The 22,259-nt window shown below is 42.2% G+C and overlaps 1 protein-coding gene across 2 annotated transcripts in view; it reads right to left on the reverse strand.

Annotated features, from left to right (window-relative positions):
* The window catches only part of GCLC (glutamate-cysteine ligase catalytic subunit), a 37,282-nt gene extending 15,159 nt beyond the window's left edge, over nucleotides 1-22,123 (reverse strand). Inside the window, exons 1-6 of one of the 2 annotated variants that reach the window (XM_065056098.1) lie at nucleotides 21,902-22,123; nucleotides 8,097-8,209; nucleotides 6,865-7,047; nucleotides 3,916-4,029; nucleotides 3,037-3,095; nucleotides 2,810-2,946 (exon numbers count right to left, since the gene is read on the reverse strand). In XM_065056098.1, coding sequence (XP_064912170.1) covers nucleotides 2,810-2,946; nucleotides 3,037-3,095; nucleotides 3,916-4,029; nucleotides 6,865-7,047; nucleotides 8,097-8,209; nucleotides 21,902-22,051 — 756 coding nt within the window. In that variant the 5' untranslated portion in view covers nucleotides 22,052-22,123. Of the gene's footprint in view, nucleotides 1-2,809; nucleotides 2,947-3,036; nucleotides 3,096-3,915; nucleotides 4,030-6,864; nucleotides 7,048-8,096; nucleotides 8,210-21,844 lie in introns of both variants that reach the window. The other variant, XM_065056097.1, reaches the window with a different exon arrangement.
* Between the last annotated feature and the right edge of the window lie 136 nt (nucleotides 22,124-22,259).

The raw sequence follows: 22,259 nt of genomic DNA on the forward strand, positions 1-22,259 counted from the left end.
AGCAATCTCTGAATGCAATCCAGCTATCTTGGGCCCCTTTACCTTCAAGCAGTCTTGCCCATGGGATTTCCCCCAGCAATTGCTTGAAAAGGCCAAAGTTTGCCCTGCTAAAGTCCAGGGTTGCAATTCTACTTGCTATTCTGTTCCTGCCACCCAAGATGCTGAACTCCACCATCTCGTGGTCACTGCAACCCAGGCAGCCCTCAACCTTTACTGCTTCGACCAGACCCTCCTTGTTAGTGAGGACGAGATCCAGCAGTGCACATCTCCTAGTCGGCTCCTCCACCATCTGCATGAGGAAGTTATCATCAATGCACTGGAGGAACCTCCTGGACTGTGGCTGGCTGGCTGAATGGTCCTTCCAGCAAACATCAGGGAAGTTAAAATCACCCACAACAACCACGGCCTGTGACCATGAGGCCACTCTCAGCTGCCCATAGAAGGCCTCATCAATTTCCTCAGCCTGATCTGGTGGCCTGTAATAGACACCCACAACAGTGTCACCCCTGCCAGTCTGTCCCTTGATACTGACCCATACACTCTCAACTCGCTCGTCATCCACTCCTGGGCAGAATTTAGTACATTGCAGTAAGAATTGTAGGCAGAATTTAGTACATTGTAGTAAGCTTAAGTACATTGTAAGTAAGCTTAAACCCCAAACAAGAACCAAAAAAATATACATACAAAACCAAACCAAAAAACCCCAACAACAAAAGCCAAACAAACCCACCCCCCCCCAAACACAAGAACAACAAAAAACCCCAAATTTGTGTTTGCTTTGCAGCCAACATTCATTAAAACACCCCAAGTAATAAAAATGGTATGCAGTATTCTGTGTCTATCCTTCAAAAAGCTATCAAAAAAAGAAAAAATAAAACCCACACTTTGAAAAGACAAGACTAATTCTCTTGCACAGAAGCAGCTAAGTAAGAGTTCTTATCACTAATTCCTGGGCAGCCTGTCTTGGGGCAGGGGGTAGACAGGACACCTACACAGCAACATCCACCTCTCCTCCCCTTTTACGTTTATTCCAAATCACATTAAATCTGGAACTCCACCTGGTTTCTAGCCAAACATCCCGTTAGAGAGGAGAAGGGCAGGGCTGTAGCACAGCAGGGACTGCAGAGAGCAGGGGCTCAGCAGGCAGAGGGAGGCAATGCCTTGGAAAGAGCCGGAGCACAAGGCTCAGCATTCGCAGGTGCTGAGCCCCCAACCCCATCACCCCGAACTCGTCAAGACATTGGCTGTGACCTTGGGAATATACCTAACCAACTTGGTACATAGTGAGAAAACAAAAAAAACACAAAAAAACCCAGAAAAAACAAACACAAAAGGAAATATGTGTACTGCAAACTATCTTACAGAAAATAGGTGGGGAATACATGTTTTCTTCTAGTCAGTTATCAAGAATTATCAGTTGATTAAGCTTATAGCACCTACCAGCCTTGTTTTCATTCTCCGTTTGATGACAACAAGACTACTAAATTTGACCACTGATTCCAAGAATGGGGAATAGTAAAATGGTGCCACATGAAAATTAATTTAATACATGTTCAAACAAGTTCATATGATGACTGAATGGTAAGGCTGTATTTCTTTTATTCATCTTAAATAAGAAAGAGATGGTACAAACCAGATCATATCGAACCTACCACCTTCTAAAAACACGCAGCATTATATACGCTTTACTACTTCAGACTCTCCCTGGTTTACCCTTAGTGACAAGGGATTTTGCAGTTCCTCAATCTCAAAGGGAAATGCTTTGAATGGGTTTATTTCTGCCAGTGCTGTGAAACAAGAAGAGCTTAGTGAATTTCCTTTAATCCCCTGGAGACTAAACACCAGCCTCTTCCTAGCTCTGCTTCCAAGACAGTAGTGGCAACAGACAGATTTTATCAACAGTCAGACACATCGCTGCTACCTAAGGCATCAAACCCTTGCATTGGGTTACTATGACGGACAAACATTTAAAACAAACAGATATTGAATGAATTAAAGCACTCCAAAAGAGTCAGCACTTAAAGAGAGGACACTGTAAGATAGTAGTAACTCAAGCAAGTGAATAAAAACAATAAAAAGTGAGCAGGTGTTAGTGGCAGAAAACAGAAGCAAACCCAGCTCCCAGCATGCAGCAGCAGAAGGCAGCTACCCATGTGGATTCAGTGGGTTCATGGCACAAGCAGGGAGAGCACAACTTTTTAACAGATAGCTAAAAATATTTAAGAATGAGAAATTTTATACAGGAGTTCATACTGTTTGTAAATAAAATAAAGTTACATAGAAGGTCAAAGCTACTTATTTTTAAAGATATTCCAATGACTTCTTATCAACTCCTTGCTTTTGCTGTTCTAATAATGGGAAAGAGGGGAAAAAAACCCAACATGAATAACCAAAAACCTCCACACACTCCTATAAGACACATCAGTTTTTGCTCCCACAGCATCCTTTACTCATGCCTGAAAGATGACCACAGTGGAAGATGATCTTTAACACTTAGAAGTGCCAGAATTCCAAAAGAAGATGCTTGATCAAATGGGATTTGACCAGTTCAAGAAACCTCTTCAGCAAGGCATCCAATTACATTTGAATCTTGGCAGAAAATAAACGTAACACAAGCAAACAAACCTGGATTTTAAGACCTGATTACCAGCTCTAAGATTAAATTTGCTGTTTTATTCCCTATTTTGCCATTCTGAAAAATGTATCAGTTGAATTAAGCTAGAAAAATTAGACATAAGGCAAGACTTAAAAAGGGAAGTATTTAGACAAGACAACATTCAGTAACATCTTGAAAGGAGATGCATTTTACCTGAAGACAACAATTTCCCATTCCAAAGCCCATAGCATCCATGTATATATAGTCTGGCTTAGCTGCCTTTGCTGCTTCTCCATCATCGTTAGGAAATGTTTCAATAAATGGTGATGGTGTGTTCTTGTCTTTAAATACTGTGTGGAAAATGCAGGTATTCAGTAACCCAGAGTATTAGATTGAACAATTATTTCGAAAAAGAAAAGAGATAAATCGAATTTACTCACTTGGTACATTTATCACAACCTTCTCTCCTCTTCGGTGCCGAATGTTTCTGGTCAGTGTACTATGACAAAAAAAAAAAAAAGTTTGTTGAAATACCTGAAAATTTATCTTTATGTAAATGTTTGTTGTTTCTCAGCAATTCTCACGGTTTCAGAATGTCAACTTTCTATTTATTTTGAGCATTTTCCTTTAGGACACTTCTTTTCCTAGTTTAAAACAGATTATAACGGATACAACACCAAATATTTCTTCAGCTAGGTCAGTCTTATTTTGATGTACTTCACAGCACTATGGTGACAAAACAGGCAGAAGTAAAAGGCCACTGACCTGAAGAATACAAGTGAAAAGGCACACTTAGTTTTTAAATAGGAATATTTTCATTCTCCCATGTCTCACCTTACAATGAAAATCCCTATCAGACTGTACAAGTAGTTTGACACCACGCTGCATTTTGGAACAACTAGAGGAAGTCACTGAGTACACTGAGATGTTGCTGCGACAGACCCGAGTGAGACCTGGATTAACCGTGTTAGCCTTGGGATGTCAAACTGGAAACAATTTTGCAGTAGCATAATCAACACCTTGTGCCCCATAATGGCGTGAACTGTTACATAAAGTTGCTTTTGCCCCATAATGGCATGAACTACAATGTAAGGTTACTTAAGCTTAACAGTTCACTTTGAGTCACATGAAAATACACATCAGCACAACCATCTCTGCTCAAGTCCTCGTGATACCTGCAGTAACTAGCCACATAGATATCTATTCCAGTAATGTAAACAAACTGCAAGTATACCTCTATTTAGGTCCAAAAAAATATTCAGCTTCTCATTCATTCACAGAAAAATATTCACTCTCATTCACTCCACAAATGCTCTTACCTAAATCTAGGATGTTTATTGATTGCTTCATCTGGAAAAAAGAGGGATTTTGAAGCTCCTCCTTCTACCGGCGTTGGCTTATGTTCTGGCAGCGTAAACCCAGGACACCCTAACCTATACGAGACAACAATGAGATCCAAGCTATAATGAAAACAGACTGTGATTCTAAAACGGTCAGATGATCATAGATAAGGATTCCAGTACACAGCGGAAGAGAAATAGATTTGCACAAACTTGCAGCTAGCCTGAGTATTTCTGAAACACTTTTCAAGGCTGGTAGCCATGCATGTGGAATTGCTAAAAAGATATCTTAAAACAGTTGCTGTTAAAATGTCAGTGCCTTCCAACAACTATCATCTGTGGTGGTTAAAACAGACCTTTTTCTGTGTTGTTTTTAAACTGTTACTTTATCATTGGACAGTAAATGTGGACCTTTTCAGTGGTTGAAGCAAGAAACTTCATAGTATTATGCAGAGTACACACACATCTTAGTGTGTTGGCACCTGTCATTAATAACAACATTCAGCTGCATTCTGTGCCTTAGAACAGTTTCTCTAGAGGGTATACGTTATTGTTGATTGCCGCAGTAATTCATCCAGTTCTGCTCCCAACAATCTACTCCTGTTAAAAAGATGTACCTAACCAACTCTAAGAATTAGACATGGCTTCAAGCGATACAAACTATTGTGAGACTTGGGATGTATGTAATTTAGGAGCTCTGAAAAGCCCCGTTAATCAGAGAATTGTAATAGACAAAGAAAAATTACAGCTATTAGGTGTAAAATGCTGAGAGATACGCCAGTAAATCTGAATACAACCCTCCCCTTTGGAACCTCCACTATAAGTTTAAGAGTCTTCTGAAACAAAAATAATTAGGTTTGCAGTACAACTGAGACAATGGAACATTTGAGAAGTTGGAGGTAAAGTTGTAGAAGATTAACGTCTCCATACTGCACAGTATAAAGGACAAAGACTGTGCTATCTTGAGAGGCTCTAGTATTTGAATGCATAGAAAAAAGGATTAGCTGATGCAACAACAAGCAAACTACTCAAAATACCAGGAAACACGTTTCTGCAAATATTATTTATGCTCAGCATGTAATTCACTATTGGTTTCTTCTTCCTGTTTTAGTACACAAGTTGTTCTACAACATCAAAACCCAACTTAATCACTTACGTAAGCCCAACACTGTAAAATGCATCACTCCAGTCCTCAGGAAAGAAAACAGATTTCTGGTCCAGTAGCGAGGGCTCAACAAGTTAAGAACTAAGGATACTGATTTAGCTTCTAAGCTAGTATTTTTTAATATTTAAGCATTTTCAGGTTTGTTCATTGTTAACTGAGTAATCTGAATAAGCTTATGTCTTTACCTTCTGTGAGCACTCTAACATTTTTCTTGTTTTTTCAGATGCACAGAGTTTTTTTTCATTATACACACATGTATCTACAGATGCAAACAGACATATGTATATGGTATTGTAGAGAGAACGTAGCAAGAGAACCTAAACCCACAAAACCTCAGCAATGTTAGCGAGACTCCAATCAAACTAGAGGGACCTGAATAGCAAGATCGCAAAAGGGGGGAATAAGAAACTAAATTGCCTAGGGAGAGCAATCTCTGAAGAATGAAACTACGTTTGGGATGAATCGTGAATAATCAACAAACTAATTTTATTATTTACTGGCTTTCACTGAAGTCCAACATATTGCTCCTACAGCAATGTAAAAAGTATTTCTCTGTATCTACAAAGCGATGAAGAACCCCTCTCCCTTTATTCCTCGCACAACTGGGTCTGAAACGTTTGCATGTAAGATTTTATTAAATGCCAGTCTATTTGTAAGGTTGCATGGAAAAAACAAAACAGAAGAGAAAAAAACCCCAAACAAACAAAACCACCAATTAACAACAAAAAACCTCACCACAATTCCATCACATGCTGAGAACTACCTAACCACTGGACTTCAAAAAAGCTCGTATTACTTTAAAGATATCTAGTACAGCTGTCATAAAGAGGAAGCATATTTTCTCAACAGAGCGTTCTTAAAATAGCATTCACGGGGCGTAAGGGTGCAAGGTACCTGAACTTTGTTCCTAAGTCACACTTTGTATCGCTCTTGCTCTCAATAAGAATTTAGGGCCACTGCATTCTGTGCTATACAAGAAATCAGTCAGTGAGGCCAGCTGCTTCTCTTCTACTACAGACCATTTTCTTTTACTATTTTAAGCGTAACTATCTTCATTCCTTTGACTGACCAGGCTAGTTAGAATGAACATAATAAAAATCCCTGCCTAGAATTATGTTTGAGAGGAAGATCAGAAAGTACCATTTATCCTAGTTAACGTAGCACATCCTGAACTTCATTTCTTCAAGAGTCTCTTTGCAACAATAAAAAAAGAGGAAACCTACCCTTTGTAAGGGTGTTACAAACCCAGAAGATTCAATAAGTACAGTATTACAGAAGTTTTAAGTTTTCAATTTGTAAGGATAATCACATTCCTGTTGTACTGGGTGCTCCAAGCCACCAAAAGAAGTTTGCACATGCTTTAGTGAAAAAATAGTGTTAAAAAAACACATCGGGTACAAACCTGCAATTTATAGACATCAAAGGTTTGCAAAATAAGCGAAACAGAAAACTTTTATATCTGATTTGCCATATCAATTCAAGATGGTAGACTACATACAATACTTAATGTTATGAATATTCAGGTATTCTCTCCTAAAACAAAATCATCACAGATTAGAAGCAACCCAAAACCATAAAATATGATTATTTGTTTGTCTTGTTGCAATACAAATTTTAGGAAAGACGATTGAAACATTAAGTCAAAATACTTTAACTGAAATGTGTTTTGCTGAGTTTCATTGTACAATTTAGCTATATGCAGCAAGCAGAAAAAGCATATAAGGAGAATAGCAAACAGCATGACCCTTCAGCAACCACCTCACCTTGGAAATGATGTCACAGTGCAAACAGCCTCATTTTCTTTGAGCACAGAAGCGGCCTCTTGCCGCCTTTTCCTCATGTTGTCTTGCACGGTGTTGAATTCAGACATGGTTCCCCCATACGGCTGCCCAGGCGTCCCTTCAATCATATAGCTTCCATACTCTGGTCGCCAGAGTGTTGGGTGGCTATAATAAAACAATAACCTCATTTCAATATTTCTACAACTTAAAAAAAAGATGGATTATTTGCAAGAATTTCAGAAATGAATGCAATTTGCAAGAAAAATCTCCTAAAGCTGCTTATTTGGTAGAGTAACACAATGTATCCGCCAATGTGCTTCACTGTTGGGAGGCAGCAAAAAGAAACTAAGGCACAGTTGGGCAGTATGAATTGTTGCCGTATAGTGCAATAGGTAGGATTCAATCCCCTTTAGCACTTGTTTAAAGCTTTGTTTCAAGCAAGACGACTCCTTGCAGGCTTTCAACAGCCACTCTGCCAAGGAAGACAGACAGGGAAGCCTTACTGGAAGATGAGGTTAAGGTACTCAGAAAGAAGAGGACAGGCCCAGGGCACAGAAGCCTTTCATCATGATAGCAGAGTTTCTTCACCTTCCTGTAAGCTGTGACCTGTTTTTGGCTCTCTTCAGTCAAAGCACTTTGCTGCCTCTGGTCTCATTTCTCTGCTGCCATCAACTAAAAGGTAATTCATGCTTCTCTGGCTAGCTGAGAAGGGATATGATCCAGTTATTCCTGAAAACTCCATGGGAGAGGATGGGGAAGAACTGCCCTTATGCCTACCTGCCTAATTCTGCCAAAAACAGCAGAGCTGTTCCTACAGACAAGAGGCTTCCCTGTGCAGCCGTCACTTGTGAGGGATACAGGGGTGAGTGCACACACTTCACGGGGCAGGGGAGGTGCAGCATGTGGTTACTGCATACAGACAGACAAAAAAAACAGAGCAAGACCCAACAAAGACCAAAACTGCAACTGCTGTGGGCTCACCCTTACATTCTCCTTTTTTTCCAAGTCATAACACAAAAGGTGCACAGACAGTTTATGAGTGTGCTGTAAAATCTTCCACTTCCTGCACCCCAGCTTTATCTGAAAATATTGCTGTCTGTGGCTTACAGTTTTACTGACAGCAGACTTGAAAGTTAAGCCAGGTCTACAAAATTCTGTACAGTATCATAACAAGAGGGAGAAAAAAAAAAAAGGAACAGGAAACAGCTACTCACTTGGGGTTTACCTTCTCCCCCTTGTCTTGCAGTGTTTGAAGAATTTCTTCACCGCAGAGCAACAAGCGCACTTTCTTATTCTCATGGTCAAATTTTACTAACATATATTCCACCTTGTAAAAAAAACAAAAAACAAAATGAACAATTAAATGGTAAGACTTTGTTCACACAAAAACACATTGGCACATAACTTTAACCATCAAGTAAAAAAAAGCATCTCTACAGAAGCTTAAAAAACATCTCTAATTATGAATGCAGTAAGCAATACCACAGAAGATGGCTGCAGGCTTATTTCAACTTGAATGGAGAACTGAAATTCCTTGACATCATCCTTCAAAATGTTTCCCCTCAATTTCTAATTGTGGATATTTTGCAAAAATATTTCGGAATTTGTATTTGCCTCCACTTTACTTTTCAGACAAAAAAAATGAAAACCCTATGCAAGCTATTAACCACAAACATATCTTTGAGTTACAGTCTCAGCTGCTGACAAAAATAAAACCAAAAACAAACAAAAAGAAAAATTCTACAAACATGACATCCATTTATATCCATCACTTGTTGGAGCTATTTGGGACTAGTTTGACAGAGCCCCATTTACACCCCAGGAAGCCCAGGGTTGTTACAGACAGCATCAATCCTGCTGTTTACACACTCCAGCACACTCAGCACAGCACAGGGGTTTCCACCCATCCTTGGTCCAGCCTTGCTGCCGCCTTCCCTTTCCCTCCTGCCCAGCGGGTACCTTGCCCAGGGCCTCTGTGCCCCTGCACCCCTGTCCAGGCGGAGACCTCCAGCGCTCCCACTGACACATCCAGGCGAGAACTTGGTCCAACAAGCTCCTGACCACAGCACTGCCAACCCTGCTTCCAAGCACCGGAGAACACTGTTGTCCTAACAGAGATTATCCAAAAGCAGCCAAACCTGGAACACCCTCATGTCAAACTTTCTAATCTCCACGCATAGTTGCTATCAAAGCTCCGGTAAGGACTTTTAGAGTGCCACTGCATACAGCAACCTAACAGCTGCCTGGAACTTAAAGCCCTTTCATACTTACTGACACAATCAATTTCCCAACACCTACTTGCTTTGCATTGTTTAAGAAACATCTTTCAAGCACGATGTGCCACCTGCCATGGAAAAACAGAAGTCACACACAGAAATGCATTACGAGGCTACTGGCTTGGAAAACCCCAGCCGGACCAGCAGCGAGACGTGGTGCCCTTTGTTGGAAACTCTCAAACCACTGCCTCTGAGACTTCCACAACTCCATCAACCTGTGGTTAAAAATTCAGGCTGCAGTTCCACAGGGAGAGCTTGTCAGAGGTTTTGCACCATGCTCCTCAGTGCTATTTTCCAACACTGCCTAGAACCACATCCACCAGTATTTACCAAACACCTCTGGTCCAGTCCCAGGAGCTGAGATTCAAGCAAGATGCTGATGTTAAAGTTGCAGCATATTAACTTGTAGCAACTTCTATTTAGTACATCAGTCTGACACATATAGAAAAGCAGCATGCCAGAACAGGCAATCTGTGCAGTATTTTCCAGCACACTCTAAATAGATTGGTGGGCTTCATCTTCTTTGGTGGCTTCTTTGGTTCATGGAATAGTTATTGCTAGCTACCATGAAAATGAATATAATCCTCCATCGGGATTTGTGATCAAACAACAAGAAGCATTATGCAAGAGTGCCTGTATTAATAATTCTACAGAATCTGATTAAACACAAACTCTGGAGGGAGTCATTCAGCAATTATACACGTATCTGTATTTTTTTCTTACGACCAAATATTAAACCCTTGGAAAAAAATAATCATTTATAGTTTCTGTTCAAGACATCATTTTTTTTGTGTGGTATATTTTGTGGTTTGTATGTGTTATGCCACAATAATCTACTTGAGATAACTACAGATAATAGTGAACCAGACCACACTCCAACACTGATTTACTTGTTATCTAGTACCAGCCTCTCCAGTGACACCTGAGCCATGATTGTTGGCAATAAAAAGAGACTTCTCTTGCACCTTCCAGTTTCTTGCCATGATCAACAACATCTCCTGCTTCGGAAAAGCATCATCCTCACTCAGACCCACCCTAAGCGAGAAGAGATAGGCAAGTGCACAGTTCTCTGTGTCCTACAGATGGACGCGTGAATGAGTGCCAAGCCCAGGGCACACCTGGCCTCTGATCACACCGCCCACGGGGACGGGCATGGTGGAGGGCAAAGGAACCGCAGCTGCACTCCAGAGACCACAAAGCTGAACATGTGCCCACTGTTACATGGATATGTTACTGTGATTAACCTCCAGTTTTAAAAATCCCTCTGCAAGTGCAACTGCAATCGGCTGACAGTGTGAACACTGCACTTCTCTGTAAACTGTAGTACAAGTTTCACAAAAGAAAAGAAGCCCAAAGTGTAAAGAAACACTAAGCCAAGAAGGCAAAACCAAAGAAATCAAAATGTTTCATAATCTGAGGGCAGCAGTGAATACATTGCGCTCATGCATCTAGCTTTAGAAACAACTACTACTCTTTGCCTTGGGAAACACTGACTAAATCTTCAAAGCTGTCTTAACACACAAAAGATCTGCCATTAATTTTAATGAGAACAGAAAAAAAGCTTCAGACAGCTGCCAAGAATTCCAAGTAACCCACAGAGTATCTTGCCAACAGAGAGACTGACTGAATGGGCATCCTTAAAAAATTTAATTTAAGCTCATCAAAAGATTTAGCCTACAGCTAGAAAGAGAGAAACAAATTCAGAGTTCACACATTTTTACATTTAACTTCAACTCGTTGTTCACAGACTTCTCACATGTTTTCTATCCACAATAAACTTCAGAGAATTACAGCCAAGCTGAAAGCATCAGCACGCCTAGCAGAGCTTCAAGAGTCCAAAAGCCAAATCTGCAGGGTTTCATCCAACACTCATAATTCATCCTTTTGCCAAGCTCTTTCGAGTTCACTTTTCTCCCTAATTTTAACTAGTCTCCCTAGCAAGCAGCACAGTGCACATCAGGTCAAACTACTGATGCAGGCGGCTGACAAGCAGCCCATCTAGGAGCTGGCCAGGGAAGTGTACCTGGCCATGGAAAGGCAGGTAGTCACTTTGGACCCATGTGCCTCGCCAGTGCCCTCATCCCATGCAAACCCTGCACACCTCTGTGCTCCAGACAGCACCTGCTGCACAGCTGCGAGAAGAGGTGGCCTCCCTGCTTCTCCCTGAGGACAGACGGACACACACCACATCGCTTCAGCAGATGAACCTCTCCGACCATCCCAGGGCTGTCTGGCTTGCACAATTGCTGTGGGACCCAACCAGAAGAACAGGAGAAGGAACAATAGTTTGGCAAGCAAGGCTGCAAGGCAAAAGCTGTAAATCCATGCAAGAACAGAGAGCAAGCCTAACAAAATAATTCAAAGTTAAATGCATTAAAAAAGCAAACAAATTCTTAGTGAAAGCAAATAATCTGAGTATAACAGATCTACCCATGAGCCAACACAAAAACACTATTATTTACAGGCTTCCTTCCTCTCAACTACTGACTAGCAACATACTTCAACTACAGAGGACTTTCAGGCCAGCTCCTCTCCACCGCCGTATCTTCTAGGGAAGGACCATTCACCATTAGCTTGCCAGCAGGACAGCAACCAAAATGGCGTTACTTCACTTGTCATGATTATTTCTCACAATTGGCTATCAAATAAATTCCAGGCTTCTGAAAATTCTTTGGCTCTGTAAATACAACCACAAGCGAGACCTTGAAGTCCCTCAGCTGGGGAGGAGCCAAACCACCCTCCATGCATTAAGCCAAACAGTTGTGCTGGAGTTGCCCACTGGCAAAGTGAAAGGTGACTGTTCTCTGGAAATGGGCAAGCATGTCTGAAATTGTGTCTGAATGCCTGAGTGATCTGACCATAATTACACACATTATTTCTGCATAAAACACACTAGTTACAAATGAAGAAATCAGCTAGGCAACTCTTTAGTAGCAATTCTGAGGAAGAAGGAGAACCAAAGATGACACACGTCCCACGTAGGATCACCACCCAAATACTTGCCTTGGCAATGGTCTGTTTTCTGACATCAAAACCCCTCTTGCAAACTCAATTTAACACCATCATGCTAAGTACACTTGGAATAAATCCTATCTAATGGTTGAGAGTAAACCCTCTGCTGCCAGAATTCATGTTAAAATCATTTTAACATTCAAAGTGTTTACCACAAGGTATGTCTGCATATGAAAACATGGGTAAGCATGGACTCGGGAGTAAGGTGATGAGAAGACTGTATAATAGAGGAAAATAGTTTATGAAGAATGACCTTAAGAGAAGCTTTTTTGAGAATGAGACAATGCACGTCTGGATGGTCTCTACCCGTGAAAAACTGTTCCCCCTGTTTGCCTTTTATGACACTCCTGATCATCCATCAGCTGGGGACGCACCATCCCTGAAGTGTTCAAGGCCAGGTTGGATGGGGCTTTAAGTAACCTGGTCTAGTGGAAAGCGCCCCTGTCCATGGCAGGAGGATTGGACTAGATGATCTTTTAAGGTCCCTTCTAATCCAAAGCATTCTGTGACTAAAATCCTGATCATGGGTGACCACAGACCACCACTGATCCTCAATGACAATGTTATCAACAGTTTATTTCTCCTTCCAGTGGGCAACTATTGCCACATATACTTGGAGCAGTTGTTAGTGGTCTCCTCATACGTACCTCACCTTGGGACTGGAGGTTTAAGAGAAACTGAAATTTTTTCCTAAACACCCAATGAGGTCTCATAGCTTTTGTTTACTATTACCAAAAGTCACTACAACATTTAATATAAATATTTTTGTGCAGTATTGCCTCCTGTATTTATGTATACAATAGAGAATAGAGATAAACTTTACTGTCAAGAGCATCAAAGAAACTACACTAATTTCACTTGTTATTAAGCTCCATTATGGGAAAAAAAAAAAGTAGTTCCCCCATACATTTATTAATCAGTTAATGCATCATTAAAATACTACATATCATTAAAACAACAGTCTACAGGAGAAAAAAGTTTTAATAATTTGACTGTTCATTAAAGAACCTCTGCCACAAGTTTTCAGCATTAAGATGGAAAAGGACAATTTTTTTTCTGTAGGTACACATACTTCTGATGGATGCAGAGTGTAATACTCAAGAACTTTTTTAAAAGCAGTTATTTTCTCAACACTACTGTGCTAAAACATGGAGCCACAGTAATAACCAGCTGGTAATGTACCTTTAATGAAAGGTTTACTGGCCCACAAAGGCAAGCCTATGCCCTAAGGGAGCAAATTTCAGAGGAAAACAAGTCTGGAAGTGCCACAGAGGCAAAAAATAAAAACCCCTGTGCCACATTAAAGACAACCGCAGACAAAAAACCAAAAAATTAAGAGGATGCAGGGGCTCTCAGTCAACACAGCCAGCCCAGGCTAAGTGCTCCAGCCTGTTCCCCCTCCTGCTTGCCGACATCAGCACTGCAGATTTCCTTCTTAGGCACATGATACGATACAACTAGAGATGTCCTGTGCCGCACACACCACAAACCAGGAAACTGGGTTGCTGAAAACTAAAATCTAGAGGTTATAATCATTTGCATTCTGCTAAAGAAGGCTCGTTAGAGAAGCGTCTCCTCTTTGACTGCAGTACTATATAATACCTGAAGTAGTAGTATAAAAAGACAACTAGGATAATTTTCATTCACTTACGAATTTCTAGATTAAAAGCAGAAATGAACAAGTGGTTTTGGCAGAACTATGCTTTCTGTTCCCCACAGGCTAGACATTTTTATGGACTACTAAAAAGATCATTTACTCAACCGTGAAACAAGACACTGCAAGCTTCTAAGTTGTCTCTTGCATCAGAAAGTAAGAAGAAAAAAATACAACAAACAAGAAACATCAAGAATAAAATCCTTCCTGTATTCATCCTTCCTACTCACTCTTTCTTATACTGTTAAGTAAAATAATGTGTCTGCACAGCAAGAAGAGGAACTCCCATGGCAAAAGAGGAATTAGGATGAAACAACAGACAACAATCCCAGGACAAAACCATAGCAATTCACTTGACATCCACAGAAGGCAGTTCACTGTGAACAAAATATTTCGCTATCGGAAATATACAAACAGCAGATAATTTAAGTGTCTCTTACTAAGATCTGAGATTGGGAAGGAGGAAACCAATGCATTCCATGAGGGCTGGTCACTATTTATGACAAATCACAGCTTTTTTAGGGCCAAAACCATACATACACAAAACCTAAGCACAACACACAAGAAAACCCCTCCTCCAAACTGGTATCCACAAACTGCAAAATTAGCCTTAGAAAAAGCATCTCACTATAACCTACAGCAAGTCCTGCACTGTCACGTGCAGTGCACCCAGTGGCAAAGCGCCCAGGCGATGCTGCAGCACAACCTGTGCCTGTCTCATCACCCGGCCATGCAAAAACCGAGCATGAGGGAGATGAAGCAAAATAATCAGTCGTCAGGAGGTTAACACATCATGTACATTTTGCGAGCTAGTGGGTACGGATGTAATTCCATAATTTCCCTGATGTGAGGATTAAAACTGGGTGGAAGAAGTAGTTTCATGAGCATCAGCCAAAGCACCCAGGGAAAGAATGAGCATGGACTGTCTTCAAGGGCACCTATTTTGTTCAAGTCAAAATTTAAGGAGTTACATTTGCACGCATTAGTGTACTCATTTTAGAGGTTGCATATATATATACTCAAGGCTGTTGTGAGCTGATGATGCATTAACATCATACCTTCAGACCCTAACCCAGAAACACCACTATGATAAATAGCAGGTGCAGCTACAAAAATACCAAGGAAGCCCTAAATCCATTTGTAAACAAATAATGTCAGTGTCCCTTTATTTAACCAAATAAAGCTCAGAGAGGAAGGATGAAGGAGCAGACACATGACGAATAACCAAATCATTCACGAGTGCTGCTTCCCCCCACGTGGCCAGCAGGCGATTACATCGGTTCAGACAGCTCCATTCAGATGTATTCGCACATGCTGTGACTGGCAGGGAGCCTTCACCAGGAATTTCTGCATGAGAGAAATTCAAAAACACATTCTGTTTGGGGAATTTTGCTGGGGGAAGGGAAGACTAAAAGTAATTGCCTTCAAATGACAAGAGCTCAAATGTAAAAACCATAATTTTGTAAGACTTCAGGCTACGTTAGCTTTATTATAAGCACAAGATCTCCAGCAAACGCTTTAAAACAAAGCAATTTCTGCACACCAGTATATTGCAGCAGTTTGTACAAAGTGAGAATGTGAGATCCTCATCATATTGACCATAAGTCTGTATAAGGACTTGGCTGAAATTTTTTTAAGATCTGTTACTGACAGCCAGGAAAATAGAACTACTTTTTGTGATTATTTTATAACACATATAGTAAAAAGCTAGTTAGAAAGTTTCAGACACCCATAAAAGAAGCCCCATGAGTCACTCGACAACTTTCCAAATGGTTTGGATAGAGGGACATACATTTTGCAGCACATGGAATTTAAAGAAACCATAATAAACTGTCTGTTCTTGTCATCCATGTGTCTATCTCAGCTTCAAAGCTATCACATGGCATCTTGTTCCACAGGACATCTAGGCTTTGTAAAGTAAGTAATTATCTTAAAAGGACATCTGCTGCTTTTCTGTTCCACTAGGTTAGCCAAATTTCTTGTAAAATGAGAAAAGAATACCACCTTTCCTGTACACCATGATGCTCTCTGAACCTACTGCCTCTCTTATCAGTCACAGTCCTTTCTTATCTCTATTTGAATGTTTCCGTGTGCATGTGTGTCTCTCACCATGCCTTGCTGTTGTCTTTTAGTGAAGAGATGACCAAAACTTTATCTGTGCGTTTTCAGGATGGTAGCTGTACTTATTTCATGCAGCTGGTAAGCAAGATTCACTGTTGTTAAAAAACACCCAAGATTTTGTTCCTGGTTTTAAATGGGTGACAAACAGGAGCCTCAAACTGTGTGCATCTGAACCCAAATCAATTTCCTTAAGATGCAGCAATTATTTTACCAGTCCAAAGTTCTGCAGACTGTGGTGCAATGTTACTGATCACATCATCTGTATATTCCTACTGCTCTGAAAAAAAACAAACCAAACCAAAACAACAAAACACAACATATAGAAGCTGTAAATTGCAGCAAGACATTAGCGCAGTAGCTAGGTCCCTGAGAAAAATAATTCCAAATGCAAGAGTTGACTGCACAGCTCAGCCTTTCATTAGGAAAAAGGAGAATGCTTTAAAGACTGTCATGCATCTTCTAATAACAAGTAGCACCTTTGGGACATCCTGGTAAGAAATCTCTGACCTCTCTTCTTGAAGCATCCAAGAAGGGCTGCTTTGCCTCTTCCATGAGGAAGTGCTCAGCAGAAGATGTTCATTTTAATCCTCATTTAACTGATTTACCAGATATAATTAAAAAAAACCTAATGGATAAGTAGGGAAATGAACCAAAAGTACAGAAGGAAGATCAAAAGAAGGTTAAAAAAACCTGAGATACCATGCAGGAAAAAACAAAGAATGAAGTCAGGAAGACCTCAACTTGCAAGCAGTGAGGCAGCACATTCTTCATACTGCCTCAAACATACAATCCATTATCAAACCAGTTTAAAGGCCTCCAAATTTAATTTCAAGTCTCCATGAAGATGGAGATAACTTTCTAATAACTTTCTAAAATAACTTTCTAAAAGCTGAAGATGCCTATTGTGTGCTACGTCCCAACACCAATGGGAACAAGACTTGTATGCAACAAAAGGGTCATTATGTCCAATTTCACTGCACAAGGCTGGGCAAGTCAGACTGCCATTTCATTCACATATACTTTCAAATGAAACTGTCATGTTTTGTCCATGCTTGCTTTCTACACCCTTTCTTCTGAGTGAATTTCACCCTACCATGCCTTTCTTGACATTTTGATACGCTGAAGCAGCTCTTCCTTACTCTTCATTGTTTCTTCGTCTCTTAATTTTCCTTTTCCAGCTCTCCTTGCTTATATAATTTCTTCCCAGTCCAGATAGGTTTTCAGCCTGGAGAAAAACCAACCTGTCACATTTAGCAGCAAAACAGACTGCAGAAGAGAAGTATTACATGTATGTATGCATACATATACGTATGCAGCTATGCATGAAGTGCTGCGATGCGTACACTCGTGTGCATGCTCAGCACAAAGCAACGGCAGCAAGCCCAGCTAAGGGCCAGCCATTCCACTTGTCTGATCACAGTGTCTGCAGTAAGCCGCACAACAAAATTTAAGCAACATCCGTCAGCTAGAGGAATGCAACCAGCAGACAAGGGGAACGGAACAGCATAGTAGATTGGTAATGTGCTGGCACAGAAGAGAGCTTTTAGGGACAAAAGCTGGGAAGCAGTAGAATAGGCTTTGTCTTGCTCTCAAAAACCCTTTAAACTCTTTTGGTACCATGAACATTTGCCAAGTTGCACAAACTAATCGTTTCACATAGTACCTACTAACTCTACTGACACAGTCGAAAATCTGCAGGTTTTTGCATTTGCTGCACAAAAAAAAAACCCAAACAAACAAACAAAAAATCCCACAAAACGAAACACAAACCAAGACGTAATGATGACTACTCTGCAAACGCTAAGATATACATATATGGTTGGATGGGAAAAGAAGATGAAAACACAAGGAGACCACAAGATGGTACTGCTTAGCGCAACAGGGTCTCCTCAGAAGATCTAATTGCTGTTCAGCTTTTGTGTGCATTAAAGCAAGGACAATAAGGAGAGGTTTGACGAGGCATAACGAGATAGCTCAGTGTTTTGTATTTTCCACAGTCTGAAGAAGTCAAGCATAAACAAGGAGGCCAACTGTCAGTTTTAAATGAAGCAGGATGATTAAGAGGCAAAGGACCTTTACCTGCAGGTTCATAGAGACCTTTACAAATGTTATTTTTTTAAGCAAGTGTCCTGGTTTCACCTGGGATAGAGTTAATTGTCTTCCTAGTAGTCTGGTATAGTGCTATGTTTTAGATTAAGTACGAGACGAATGCTGATAACACACTAATGTCTTGGTTGTTGCTAAGCAATGTTTATACCAAGCCAAGGACTCTTCAGCAAGGAGGCTGGAGATGCACAAGATGCTGCGAAGAGGGCACAACCAGGACAGCTGACCCAAACTGGCCAAAGAGATATTCCACACCTTATGATGTCATGTTCGGTGTATAAACTAGGGAAAAGTTAGCTGGGGACCACTGCTCAGGAACTGGACAGGTACTGGTGGGCAGGTGATGAGCAACTGCATTGTGCATCATTTGTTTCATATATTCTTTATTTTTATTATAATTATTTTCCCTTTCTGTCCTATTAAACTGTCTTTATTTTAACTCATGATGTTTACCTTTCTTCTGATTCTCTCCCCTATCCCAGTGGTGGGGTGGCGAAGTGAACAAATGCCTGTGTGTGATGTTTAGCCACCTTAGCAAGTCCTAGTCTCTGTTACACTCACATTTACAGACTTCTTTTTTTAACCACTGAGAAGACTTAATCGTTGTGGAAAACAGGGTAAAAAAGAACCACCCTCCCAAAAAGACAACAGCTAGTTGGTAAACCTTTTGGTTGTACTAACCCTGCAAGGGAGAAGAGGGCTGACTTTTCAAGAGGTAGCAGAACCAGTGTTTTGACCTTTCCAGCTCTTTACTCAGGTGATTATGGGACCATTAGGGAACACCACCCTGCAACCCAAGTTGTGATGCTGCCTCACTTCCTTCAAAACAAGTGCCACCATCCTGCCCTGTTAGCACTTAGCTTCAACACTTTTGTCTGGCACTCAAGGAACGGAAAGCACATGACAATTCCTCACACATTTTATTCCTTGGGACCACAGGGAATGGAGTCCCCAGGAAGTTACACGCACCCCAAAGGACCAGCACAGCTACAACACACAGGGAGAGGCAGAGTCCAGTTGAAAACAGATCCCAAGCAAAAGCTGGTGCTACGCTTGTGAGTAAACACAAGGTTTCTTTTCCACAATTGCATCAGCTAAAGCATTCACATATCTGCCCTGAAACACAATCTCAGTATATGCTAAAAAAGTCGGGTTTTTTTTTCTTCAAAAGCATTCATTAAAAATGAGGTAAAAAAAAACAACAACAAAAAACCATCTTTCGGCAAACTTGTTTTCAGAAACATCTCTCAAATACAAAAGTAATTTTGTTTATTCTGATTTAATCTCTACCATTATGTGAGGGCTGTTCTCTTCATTCTTGATTTCTATCTCCAAGAGGTTTTTAAGACAATAAAACACCCTCAGGCTATGACTTTATACATAAAAGTCAAAGTGCACAAAAGGCTTTTTATGGAAATTGTCCAGCTAGTCAGTTGATTCATCTAAGCTGCATGTAAATGTGGCGCCACCTTCTAATAACTAGATATTTGAGAGGAAAAATGGAAAACAAATTTACTGCTTTTCCTGGTAGTCTATCTACAACACAGCTGAAATAAGTTATGGAGACAGGTGTTTCTTTTCTATTTGCACAAGAGCAGACTAGCAGCAAGTATCTGGTACACTAACACATTCATTCCTAAATGCTGTGTTATGTAAAAAATAAAAAAAAAATGCATGATACAGTGGGATAAAGATAAGTTGCCACATTTGAGTTTATTACCACTTGCTAAAATCTGAGGTAGATGATGAACTGGGTTACCTGAACTTCTCTGAATGTTCACAGGAATTTCAAATACGGCTCTTACCTCCTTATCAGAAACATGGCAGTAATCATGTTGCTCTTAAAACTCTGCCTATAGCAACACCGAGCAAGACAAAACAAAATTGCAAATCTCATTAAACATAATGCACCACCATTTACAAAGCATAAATAGTTTCTTCAGTGGGATCCCCATGCCAAAGGAAGAACAAGGCTCCTGGGGTGCAGTCTCACTGTACAGCTGCAGGGGCTGGTTCTGCCTGTCCCCTTCCTCCACATGTTCCTGCTGCTTTCCTCACGTTAAACAGAACTTGTTGGATCTCACAGTGAAACAGTTGAAGCTCTGCTGAGAAAACAAATCACCCTAAGAAACTGAATGGGAGAAGAGTTTTCTGCTGGGTTAACTTCCTGAACTCATGTAGCCAGGAAGGCAGAAGAAACACAAACCTGGAGCAAGCAGAGGGAAGCCAAACCAGCTTGCTAGCAGATCAACCTTAGCTATCTTGTGAAATCTCACCCTGAGAAAGCCAGGACAACTAAAATGTAACACCCATTGGAAAGTGAGTAGCCTGTCTTAAAGATTAATGAGAAAACCCTAAAGCTAAGTCTCAAAGCAATACAGAGACTCTGCTCTGTCTATACTCCTGAACTTAAGACTGTTTGTGAGGCTCTTCTGTCAACATAACTTCAGTCATACAAAAGATGTAGGAACACAGAGACAACAGACAAGAATAGAGGTAAGGATATTTAATTTCCTGAGCCCACACCACTCCGGCTACAAAACCCCGTAGTGTAGACTAGATGTGCTGGCAAGCATCATTCCCTCCACTGGACAGATTTTAGTGGCCAAGCTCCCACTCACTCCTCTTGAAAGCAGCTCCTGTGCTCCAATGCTTGCCTTGCTCAGCTATGTTATATATGACAGCAGTTCCCTTAAAGAACAGACTAAGAGCCAAGGTATCCCAAGGTGCACACAGGTAACAGCATTTACCTTTGGCAAAGAGTGTCTGTGAACAGCTACTGTCACCACCCAGACAAAGCTTTCTGACAAATGCCTTTGCCATTCAGAAAGGAAACAGAGCATGAGGGAGACGTGATGGACAAGCCCCTATACTGCTTGCTTTCTACTCTGCTTTTCAACTTCTCTGCAGTCACGTCACAGACAGCCCCAAGTGTCAAACACCAGACCACACCAACACCACGGCGGGGAAGGGTTTCCAGCTTTTCCTGTCTCCAGGGAAAGCCGGGACCCTCGGGAAATCCTACTGATCAACACAGGAGCGAGCCCCTGCTCCCTATAGATTGCTGTCGGCCTGGCACACGATTCAGCACGGGTTTGCATGGCAACACAAGTAAGGCCCGTGGATAATGTCACAGCCCTCTGGTGCAAAGTACCCATAACAAAGTTCAAGTCACAACCCAAGCGATTGTTCTCACTCGTGTCCGAAAAGCTGTCCCACTCACGCTGAACACCTGGAAGGCTCTGGAGAAAAGCAAGGCTCGTCAGGTCCCTCTTCACAGGGGCAAGCCCGGACCACGGAGAGACCCGGCGCATGGTGGCAGGGCTGCCATTGCTGAGCTCCCGAACACCTCCCGTCCCTGTTTCCCTCGCTCCCCTCCCGAAACCCAGTTTTGAGGCTGAGCTGGTGCTACCCCGGAGTTTAAACACTGACACGCTTTAGTCAGACCTCACTCTACAGAAAACAAACAAACTGAGCAGTGCGAGCAAGTGCTGCCGGGCATCACCACTCCCGGGAACGCACCTCCCGAGGGCTCCGAGGGCAGGTTTGCAGATGCCCGATGAAGCACCGAAAGTTATTTAAGCGGTTAAAGCCACAAGGTAACACCGGAGCAACCGTGCTGCGCAACCGGAGGCGGTGAGTGAGTGAGTGAACGTGTGCGCGGAAAACAAAGCACCGCCGGGCAGCCTGAACTTTCCCCTCTGGCCGAGCCGCCGCGGCCGGACCCGCTCCAGGGCAGGGCGGCAGCCAGGGCCCGGGCCCCGGCGCGGCGCCCACCCCGCCGCCGCGGTACCTGCGCCCGGGTGGTGGAGGCCGCGGCAGGCCGGGCCGGGCCGCGCCGGGGTCTCACCTCGTCGCCCCACTTGAGGACGTCCTTGTGGCGGTCGCGCACGGCGCGGTAGATGTGCAGGAACTGGAGGATGCCGTGCCTCCGCACGTGCTCCGCGTGCCGCCGCGTCTCCTCCCAGCTCAGCGGCGAGCCCTGCGACAGCAGCCCCATGCCGGCCGGGAACGGGAGGCGAGCGGAGCCTGCGCGGCGTGCGGAGCGCTCTGCGCCTCGGCAGCGGCGGGAGCCGAGCCCGGCGCCACGCGTGACGGCGGCAGCGCGTCAGGCCGTGACTCAGCACTTTCCGCCGGCAGGCCCCGCCCCCGACCGCTGCGGGCGGGTTGAGGCGCCCCCTGGCGGCGGGGCGGCCCAGGCGGCTGCC

The sequence above is a fragment of the Columba livia genome, chromosome 3 (genome assembly GCF_036013475.1).
Source record: "Columba livia isolate bColLiv1 breed racing homer chromosome 3, bColLiv1.pat.W.v2, whole genome shotgun sequence".
Classification (NCBI taxonomy): Eukaryota; Metazoa; Chordata; class Aves; order Columbiformes; family Columbidae; genus Columba; species Columba livia.